Source organism: Nansenia antarctica, assembly GCF_963989245.1.
Source record: "Nansenia antarctica genome assembly, chromosome: 6".
Taxonomy (NCBI): Eukaryota; Metazoa; Chordata; class Actinopteri; order Argentiniformes; family Microstomatidae; genus Nansenia; species Nansenia antarctica.
Window position 1 is genome coordinate 74,899,575 of NC_137676.1, and position 10,939 is coordinate 74,910,513.

Below are 10,939 nucleotides of genomic sequence, written 5' to 3' on the forward strand. Positions count from 1 at the left end.
ATAGATAGATAGATAGATATGTAGATAGATAGATAGATAGACAGACAGATATGTAGATAGATAGACGGACGGACGGACGGATAGATAGATAGATAGATGGATAGATAGATAGACAGACAGATAGATATGTAGATAGGTAGATAGATAGATAGATAGATATGTAGATAGATAGATAGATATGTAGATAGATAGATAGACAGACAGATAGGTAGATAGATAGATAGATAGATATGTAGATAGATAGACAGACAGACAGACAGATAGATAGATAGATATGTAGATATATAGGTAGATAGGTAGATAGATAGATAGATAGATAGATAGATAGATAGATAGATAGACAGACAGACAGACAGACAGATAGATAAAACAGCACAGAGACGTCAGATGGCAGCAGGGTTGTAGTCAACTTTATTATTGGGCCTTTCTACACACGGTCCCACCTACTGAAACTAGCTGCCCCAACCCAACTACCCCGAACCCACCTGACCGAGCATCTCCTAGCCTAGCATACCTCTCCTAGCCTAGCTAGCATCTCAACCACACCTCTCCTAGCCTAGCATACCTCTCCTAGAATAGCATACCTCTCCTAGCCTAGCTAGCATCTCAACCACACCTCTCCTAGCCTAGCATACCTCTCCTAGCCTAGCATACCTCTCCTAGCCTAGCTAGCATCTCAACCACACCTCTCCTAGCCTAGCATACCTCTCCTAGCCTAGCATACCTCTTCTAGCCTAGCTAGCATCTCAACCACACCTCTCCTAGCCTAGCATACCTCTCCTAGAATAGCATACCTCTCCTAGGGTTGACACCTTTCAGTCAGAGAAATAAGGGACACCCCTCCAGTGTTTCCTCCAGGATTTGTTCCATTAGTGGCGGAGCGCTCATTTTAAGCGATTTTTTCCCGCGTGCACGCGCATAAAACGTGCACTGGCGCTCAAAACAAAGACGTGATTTCACCAAAAACAAGAGGGTGGCCACATTTTTTTTTTTTTTAAATAGCGGTTAAGTCATTAAAGCCGAGCAGGTGATACACAGAAAGATCATCAGCTCAATATGAAGTACACAAGAGATAATCAGCTCATCAAATATAAAGTAAACCCATTAGCGGGAAAATTATTTGTTTCACAAAATAGGCTGATTTAGTTGACCATGAACATCAGAGACATACATTACGAATGTTCATTTAAAATACTCTATACTGAGCACTCGTATAAGAACATGAACCAGAGAACAGCAGTAAATGCAATAACCCACAGTCGTCGCTGATGATGTTGCATTTTCAATTAGGATACGGGATTAAAGGCACCGGCGACGGGCGATTTCCTGAAATCCAAATGTCCCGCGAAATTCGGACCAATCACAAAACTGTTTTGCAAGCGCGTCGCCTCGCACCGCGAGCCAGTTGAGAGCGATTCAGTCTCGATTGCAGTGCGGGCCGCCACGAATCAATGCATATAGAGGAAACACTGATATTGCCCAGCGCTGCAGTAATATATATTGGAGGAATCACGCAATGCGGGTGGATTGAAAATACGGAACAAACAGCGTTCCGTATCGGTTCAAAATGGAACGCATCTTTTAACTGTCAAATAAGGAACGATTCCGTATTTCAAGGTACGGGTGGCAACCCTAACCTCTCCTAGCCTAGCATACCTCTCCTAGCCTAGCATACCTCTCCTAGCCTAACTAGCATCACAACCACACCTCTCCTAGCCTAGCATACCTCTCCTAGCCTAGCATACCTCTCCTAGCCTAGCATACCTCTCCTAGCCTAGCACACCTCTCCTAGCCTAGCATACCTCTCCTAGCCTAGCTAGCATCTCAACCACACCTCTCCTAGCCTAGCATACCTCTCCTAGCCTAGCATACCTCTCCTAGCCTAGCTAGCATCTCAACCACACCTCACCTAGCCTAGCTAGGACAGTCCAGTCTAGTCCAGGAGAGGAGAAGCTTAGTCTAGTCTAGTCTAGGAGAGTCAGACTAGCCAACGTGACTATAAGTTAATAGAAGTATAGTATAGTCAACTATACTATAACAACTATAAGTTAATAGAAGAAAGTGCATCTAGTGTTCAAGTAGCAGTTGTACCTGAAGCAGCTTCAGACATGGAGGGGGGGGGGGGGCAGAACTGGCAATTGGGGGGGTTGGGGGGGTCCCGCTCGTGTGTGTCTGGTTCTTCCATCAGGAGCATTGTTCTGACACACACACGGACCTCTACTACACACATCGTTGACTACGTGAACACACCCTCCGCTCAGAATGTCCAGTCACCATGGCGATGGGGGGGGTCTGGCTGCTGATAGGTGGATAGGGGGAGGGAGGGGGGCGGGGTTTAGAAGGCAGGTTAGGAGAGGAGAGGGGGAGGGGGGAGGGGGAGGGGTTTAGAAGGCAGGTTGGGGGAGGAGAGATTTCATCTCTTGGCACGTCGCGGGTCCCTGCCGTTGCTAATGGTAACCGAGGGCTTGGGGGGGGCGCTGCTGGGGGGGGGGGTGCCCGCCGTGGCTGGTGGGGTGGGGGGGGCTCCGTTGCCGGGGGAACGGCCGTTGGTCCTGCTGCCCGCCCCCCCGAAGGCCGCGGGGTCACGGGGGGCGGTGGGGGCGGAGTTGTTGTTGGAGTACGGCTGGATGGCTCCGTTACCTGGGGGGGGGGGGGGAGGGGGGAGAGAGGAGGGAGAGAGGAGGAGGGGGGAGGGGAGGGGGGAGAGAGGAGGGGAGGGAGGAGGGAGAGAGGAGGAGGGGGGAGGGGAGGGGGAGGGGAGGGGGGAGGGGGAGGGGAGGGAGAGAGGAGGGGGGAGGGAGGAGGGGAGGGAGGAGGAGGGAGAGAGGAGGGGGGAGGGAGGAGAGGGAGGAGGGAGAGAGGAGGAGGGAGGGAGGAGGGGGGAGGGAGGGGAGGGAGGAGGGAGAGAGGAGGAGGGGGGAGGAGGGAGAGAGGAGGAGGGGGGAGGGGAGGGGGGAGGGAGAGAGGAGGAGGGGGGAGGGAGGAGGGGAGGGAGGGGAGGGAGGAGGGAGAGAGGAGGAGAGAGGGAGGAGGGGAGGGGAGGGAGGGGGGGGAGGAGGAGGGAGAGAGGAGGGGGGAGGGAGGGGAGGGAGGAGGGAGAGAGGAGGAGGGGGGAGGAGGGAGAGAGGAGGAGGGGGGAGGGGAGGGGGGAGGGAGAGAGGAGGAGGGGGGAGGGAGGAGGGGAGGGAGGGGAGGGAGGAGGGAGAGAGGAGGAGAGAGGGAGGAGGGGAGGGGAGGGAGGGGGGGGAGGAGGAGGGAGAGAGGAGGGGGGAGGGAGGGGAGGGAGGAGGGAGAGAGGAGGAGGGGGGAGGAGGGGAGGGGAGGGAGGGGGGGGAGGAGGAGGGAGAGAGGAGGGGGGAGGGAGGGGAGGGGGAGGGGAGGGAGGAGGGAGAGAGGAGGAGGGGGGAGGAGGGAGAGAGGAGGAGGGGGGAGGGGAGGGGGGAGGGAGGAGGGGAGGGAGGAGGGAGAGAGTAGGGGGGAGGGAGGAGGGGAGGGAGGAGGGGGGAGGGAGGAGGGGAGGGAGGAGGGGAGGGAGGGGAGGGAGGAGGAGGGAGGAGGGGAGGGAGGGGGGAGAGAGGAGGGGGGAGGGGTTCAATGTTCGCAAAAACTCCCTGAATTGTGTCACTACCTGGTGGTGTGAACAGGTGTGACAGGTCACATGGTCTATAACAGGTCACATGGTCTATAACAGGTCACATGGTCTTCTTACCGGGCGTGGGCTGAGGTCCTGAGTTCTGATTGGGTGGAGAGTTCCCTCTCTGGTCTCCTTTACCCTGGGGGAGAGACGCAGCGTCGTCGTCAACAACAACAACAACAACAACAACAACAACAACTAGGCCTGTAACAATTATGTAATAATCGTCTAATGCCGATTATTTTACATGATCACGTTTTTTTCTCTTAACCGCGGTCAAAGCTTCTTTTCTTTTTTTATGTTTCAGTTCATATTCATGGTCCTACTTTTGTTTGCATCCATCAAACACGTTTCCAATGGATGTATGGGCATGTAGCGAGATAGAACAGTAGCTATCCTATCAGAGACCGGAGATCTAGACCCCGCACGCATTGGAGTACAGTAGCCTACATCACTTCGGCTTTCAACCACACCAGATTCGGCAAACACAGTAGAGACAGCCTCCACGGTAGAGAGATGGAGCTTGTTGAAAAAAGGAACACGACTGAATAATAATAATAACTTTAATTTCTATAGTGCCTTTCAAAAAAAACAAGGACGCTTTACGAATCTAAAGGGAAATGATCACAGACAGACAAAACAGAAAACAAACTGAAGCAACGCCTGAAGTCACCATCCCACCCAATCTGCAGTCACCATCCCACCCAATCTGCAGTCACCATCCCACCCAATCTGAAGTCACCATCCCACCCAATCTGAAGTCACCATCCCACCCAATCTGCAGTCACCATTAGGGATGTCCCGATCCCATTTTTTCACTACCGATACCGATACCTGGGCTTCAGGTATCTGCGATACCGATACCAATCCGATATTTGTATTTATTGTTTTACTCCTGAATAATAACAAATACTTCCCCAGTATATAGTCCACAACAACAGTTGGCTATTAAAGACTGCCAGCCTTTATTCAAGCAACAAAAACAGTACTCTGCAGTACTCAGTGACCAACTGGTTTAAACAATTTAAACAGCAGCATTCAGCATTGTAGAAAAAAAAGAGTTACTGTCTGATTTCTAGTTTTAGTGCCTTCATGTTTTTATTCTATTTATCTTCTCTTACAAATGGCAAATCAATTATAGCACCCTTTTTAAAAGTGTAGCCTAGTGACCAGTGGCGGCTGGCCAATAGAGGGCGCTAGGGCGCCGCCCCCACCTCCCAACGCAGCCCCACTTCGTAGTTGCTACTTGTAAAAGATTTTTTTAAATAAACATTGTTTATTCATAAAATGCAGCTGATATTCTGTCGGCGCCTATCAGCATTCATTAAAAATCCTCCAATACAATAAACATTTTATCTGTGTGTGTGTAAAATTCACTGTGAAAATACATAGGGGAGGAGTCGGGGCGCCGGCCGAATAGCAGTCTATGGCAGTCGAAATACTTTTGGCTTACACGTGAGCTGTAGCAGCGCTCCAATTGGCTGTCTCCTATTTCCCGGTCGGGGCGCAGAAAAATGCGCCCTGAGCATGCGCAGATTATAGGCTTACCTAGGCTGCAGCCTAGGGCCACTACCACTAGGGGTAGTAAAAATTAAAAAATGCGTGAGACTTGAAAGCCCTGAATATCCGGTTGTTAAGTCTGACCAAACGTGACGTTTTGCAATTTCCGGGTCTAAACCAGAAATTCTCCGCACCAGAATACCAGTGTACTGCAGCGGTAGAATGACAGTTTGATCGTTTTTTAGACTCGGATCTATTCATACAACAAGGGACACAGCACTTTCCCGTTTTCCCCATATTGTCAGGGTATTTGAGCCTCGGAAAAGCGCTATATAAATATATTTAATTATTATTATTACTGAGGCATTTCGAAGACAGCGCCTCAGCCAACTTTGGACCCGGAAACACGTCGCGACTTAACAACCGATATTCGGACAGACAACAGGAGAGGAGAGCAATAGAGACAGAACTGAGGTGAGGTGAGCAACAGAGATAGTTCAGGATGATAACAACATCCTGTTGTTAGACTGTTTTAGACTAGTTTTTGTTTTAGACTGTGTAGTTTTAGTTTAGTTTTAGTCTATACTGACGGAAAGTTTAGTTTATCTTAGACTATTTTAGACTAGTTTTAGTTTTAGACAATGTAGTTTTTAGTTTAGTTTTTAGACTATGTAGGCTAGGTTTTGTATTGTATTTGTTTGTGGTGGATGTTGTATGCCTGTGAACAGGTCACACTTGAAAATGAGCCCTTGGGGCTCAATGTGTTTCTTACCTGTATAAATAAAGGTTAAAAATATATATATAAATATTCTCATGCTAAAATCGACTGTAAATCCAGATTTTAAAGTTGATATTCTTCCCCGTGGAGCATGCCCCCATAACCTGTGCCCCACCCAACATGTTTATCACCAGCCGCCACTGCTAGTGAGACCAGAAACCAGTCCCAGAATCAAAGTGTGTCAACAATATCTGCTTTTCGTTTTTTTTCATAACAGGCAACTTGTTTTAAGTACCACTCGATATAATATACAACAGTTTAACGATCACTAAATACTTATAATCTGTGGGTTGGATTCACTGTTGCCAGAGGCTACCAGTAAGTGATACCTGGCTTGTAAACATACTTTCGTTTTAGAACGAAACGTTAGCCGCTAGCTGTTAGCAGCGTTTTTAGCAGTCACCATTCAACATTGATACAAACAAACATTCAAATACTTGTGTCGTCTTGAATTTTTTTTCCGATTTCAATGTATGACGCATCATTTGAAAGCTTACCATCTGTAGTTTCAGACTATGTAAACAACCGAAAAATTACGTAAGCAAATGGTTTATGATTTCACCAGCTAGCATCATGACATTGTGAGACTCATTACACACAGGTAGCTACTAGCCAACTCTCATGCTCGTGACCACTGACTACTACTGTTGTCATCACGTGAGTGACACGCCGGATCGCGAGCCCCAGATCGCTGCCTATTTTTTTTCTGGTGCGATCTGCGATCCAGCATTCAGGACCAATATCGCGGCGATATGCGATATCAATATCGGATCGGGACATCCCTAGTCACCATCCCACCCAATCTGCAGTCACCATCCCACCCAATCTGAAGTCACCATCCCACCCCAGGGCTTGACGCTTACCTTTTCCCCAGGTAGCACTGTGCTACCATGTTGAAAAATTTAGTAGCACACCAAGAATTTCAGTAGCACAATGAAAATTGCGCAATTTTCGTCAACAACGACAACAAATTATCATAATCATAACATATCAAAATGATCATAACCGGCTCTTGGCCGTAATCAAAATGGAGACTCACACAATGTAAAGGGGAAGTAAGAATATTAATTTCAGTTGGCCCACGGTTCGGTATGAACCTCGGTTTTTGGGTCACGGTTCGTCTTTTTTTTTTTTTTTTTTAAATGCTACTATTTATTTACAAACTGTTACTTTATTTTGCTTATACTTATGGAACTTTAACATTTAGACACATTCCAGAAAATGACTGGTAAATTGTATAATATAAATATATATATAAACAAAAAACACTTTCAAATGTAAAAAAATTACATAAACACTTTCAAATGTGACGTGTTGTGGATTGGAACTACGGATCATAAGCTTTCAAATGATGTGTCATACAGTGAAATCCGAAAAAAGATGAAGTTAGAGTCATTTGAATGTTGTTAGACGTCAGGCACATATAGGGTTAACCTCAATGAAACCGGAAGCAAACGCGGCTAGCAGCTAGCGGCTAACAAAACACAGCGCTACGAACTATGAGAGCTGTATCCCATATACCCATTATGCACATTTTAAGAGCATATAGGACTCTCGTGAAGCATTTCTGCGACACACGTTTCTGTTCACAGTTTTCATTCCCTCATCGCTTATACACATACGTTTGACTGCGCATGACAGTTCAGCAGTCTTTTAGTCGCACTGGTGCGATTGAATGTATTTCCAAGTCGCACAGAAATATATTCACTCGCAAATGCGACCAAAACAGTCGCACTGTCGAGCCCTGCACCCAATCTGCAGTCACCATCCCACCCAATCTGCAGTCACCATCCCACCCAATCTGCAGTCACCATCCCACCCAATCTGCAGTCTTCAACAAGTGTCTCAGTGCCGCTGCAGTGGCTCGTCCCTCCCTCCTCCCTCCCAGCCCCAGCTGGGTCTGGGACTCGCTAAGCCGACGCGTACGCGGGACAGTTCCAAATGGTGCGCGTGACGCGTCACATCGTGAAAGAGATGCGGCCATTCAATATAATAATAACAACAACTTTTATTTGTACACCACTTTTCCTGCAGACGTTGCATCTCAAAGTGCTTAATACATTATTATTGAATTATTTTTCAATACAGTTGAGAAGCAGAGAGAAGGCAGCATTTAAACACATTTAAACACATTTAAAGGCATTTAAAGGCATGCTGTACTCTTTTGATGGCCCATACGAGTTGCCTAGTAAGACTTACATCTCCAAAACTGCCATTCCAAATTTGTACGAGAAAGTGAAGGGTGACAAAATACGTTTTATGATAATAAAGAGGCATGGTTTGCTTCATAGGTTGCTGTGTTGTGACATTATCTGGGTCACATAACAGAGAAACAGTAAATGGATTACACCTATATAGCGCCTTATTCCAAAGTGCTTTACAACGGCCTCTCATTCACCCGTTCACACACACATTCACACACCAATGGTGGCCAAGCTACCATGCAAGGCGCCGGCCCGCTCACTGGGAGCAATTTGGGGGTCAGTGACAATTATTTCTGAGACAATTAATTGTCCAAAACAATGTAGAATTGTTACAGGCTTAGCAACACCACTACTACTATACTACCACCAGTCAGACTACCACCACTACCATCAGAAAACAACACTAGTACTGTTACTACTACCATGAGTGTGTGTGTGTGTGTGTGTGTGTGTGTGTGTGTGTGTGTGTGTGTGTGTGTGTGTGTGTACTCACAGTCTTGTTGTGCTGGTTGTTCTGGGTGAGCAGGTCTGGGTTGGGTTCACTGAAGTTGGGCACCTCTGAATACACCATGCAGAACCTGGAGACAGAACCGTTAGTGACTGGTGCTGGGGGGGGCAATGAGTAATGCTATCAAATATGCAGATCCTCCGATTTCTCACTGGGCCAGCCTCCCTCAGCCTGCCCTTCCTCCCCCAGCCTCCCCCTCAGCCTGCCCTTCCTCCCCCTTCCTCCCCCAGCCTCCCCTCCCTCCCCCAGCCTCCCCCTCCCTCCCCCAGCCTGCCCTCCCTCCCCCAGCCTCCCTCAGCCTCCCCCAACCCCCCCCAACCTCCCTCCCTCCCCCAGCCTCCCCCAGCCTCCCCCTCCCTCCCCCAGCCCCCCCCCAGCCTCCCCCTCCTAGCCTCCCTCCCCCAGCCTCCCCCTCCTAGCCTCCCCCTGCCTCCCCCAGCTCCCCTTGCTGTAGGGGATCAGACACTCACTCTCCAATCTTCTGCAGGTCGCCACCTCTGCCGGTGTACAGAGTCAGACAGCCCTTCCACATGGACGCATAGCTGGAGGGAGGAGGAGGGGGGGAGGGGGGGAGGGAGGGAGGGAGGGAGGGGGGGGGAGGGAGGGAGGGAGGGAGGGGGAGGGGAGAGATGGAGGGGGAGGGGAGGGAGGGAGGGGGGAGGGAGGGAGGGAGGGAGGGGGAGGGGAGAGATGGAGGGGGAGGGGAGGGAGGGAGGGGGGAGGGAGGGAGGAGGGGGGAGGGAGGAGGGGGGAGGGGGGGACGGAGGGGGAGGGGAGGGAGGGAGGGAGGGGGGAGGGAGTGAGGGGGAAACTAAAATTATTTCTGAGACAATTCATTGTACAGCAAAATGTTGAATGGTTCCAGGCCTGGGTGGTAGTTAGTGTGTAGTTAGTGTGTAGATGGTTCCAGGTCTGGGTGGTGGTAGTTAGTGTGTAGATAGTGTGTAGTTAGTGTGTAGTTAGTGTGTAGATAGTGTGTAGTTAGTGTGTAGTTGGTTCCTGGTCTGGGTGGTAGTAAGTGTGTAGTTAGTGTGTAGTTAGTGTGTAGTAAGTGTGTAGTTAGTGTGTAGTTAGTGTGTAGTTAGTGTGTAGTAAGTGTGTAGTTAGTGTGTAGTTAGTGTGTAGTTAGTGTGTAGTTAGTGTGTAGTAAGTGTGTAGTTAGTGTGTAGTTAGTGTGTAGTTAGTGTGTAGTTAGTGTGTAGTTAGTGTGTAGTTAGTGTGTAGTTAGTGTGTAGCAGGGCTTGACAGGTACTTGTCCTTCCAACAAGTGAACTTATCTACTTATCTTTTACTTGTCCGAGAGCTCAAGTTACTTGTCCAAATATGACGATGCGTGTGTGTGTCTACTAACACCAGAGAACGTTCCATTTCAAAGTTGATAGTAAAGGGGTCGTGCCTAACCCTAACCCTAACCCTAACCCTAAGGGGTCGTGGCAGCATGAATGTTTTGATTCAAAGGCACGATGACAGGTTCTCTAGGCATGATTGTTTTAATTTTGAGTTATTTAATGAAGTTGAAGTTGACACATTAAATTCACAATATTCACAAATTAGTTGTGTTCTCATTTGTTGATAATCTAATGTGACAACTTGCCCGACGTAGTATAACAGTTTACCCGCTGATGGGGCAAATTGTCACAAATGCACACTAGGGGTGCAACGGTTCTCGTTTTTTTTACGGACGGTACGGTTTGCGTTCCACGGCTCAATTCACTAGTGAACCGTGACGGTTTTCGGTTTATGCTGCGATTTGGCTGCGTTCGTAAATTAGCTCTGAGAGCGCCGCAACAGTTTGAGGAAGCCCCGGATTCCTACAAGTCTGCGGTGTGGGGTCATTTCGCTTTTCCCGTTGAATACGACAATAAGGGGGGGAAAACAGTGGACAGAAATATTACTGTCTGCAAGCTCTGCTTAAAGCGTGTGCCATATGCAAATGGTTGCACCTCTAACATGAACCAGCATATTCGCCGCTACCACTCAACGATAACACTGACTGGGAGCAGGAAAGCCAGTCAGGCAGCGTCAGTGAGCAGACAGCAGTCTCTCTCTGATGCGTTCGGACAGACGTACACTACCACTTCAGAGAAACACAAAAAAATAACCAATGCAGTGGGGATGTTCATTGCAAAGGATTTGCAGCACTTTTCGGTGGTTGGAGATTTGGGTTTTCGAAATCTGATAAAAACTCTCGAGCCCCGTTACAGTGTCCCCTCCCGTACATCATTCAGCACCAAAATAATCCCCGGTATTTACCAAACAACGCGCAGAGGCATTGAAGACGATTTGGCAAAAACACAGAGCTTTGCACTGACTAC

The 10,939-nt window shown here is 48.6% G+C and overlaps 1 protein-coding gene across 8 annotated transcripts in view; it reads right to left on the reverse strand.

Moving 5' to 3' along the window:
- Window positions 1-444: 444 nt before the first annotated feature.
- Window positions 445-10,939, reverse strand: part of LOC308161315 (SOSS complex subunit B2-like) — a 14,494-nt gene continuing 3,999 nt past the window's right edge. The window contains exons 3-8 of one of the 8 annotated variants that reach the window (XR_013937530.1): window positions 9,095-9,166; window positions 8,610-8,694; window positions 3,710-3,773; window positions 795-2,640; window positions 687-724; window positions 635-654 (exon numbers count right to left, since the gene is read on the reverse strand). Coding sequence is in view for 1 of the 8 variants with exons in the window: in XM_080535314.1 (XP_080391440.1) it covers window positions 2,414-2,640; window positions 3,710-3,773; window positions 8,610-8,694; window positions 9,095-9,166 (448 nt within the window). In the remaining 7 variants the exon portion in view is untranslated. Of the gene's footprint in view, window positions 2,641-3,709; window positions 3,774-8,609; window positions 8,695-9,094; window positions 9,167-10,939 lie in introns of all 8 variants that reach the window. The other 7 variants (XR_013937524.1, XR_013937525.1, XR_013937526.1 and 4 more) reach the window with 7 other exon arrangements.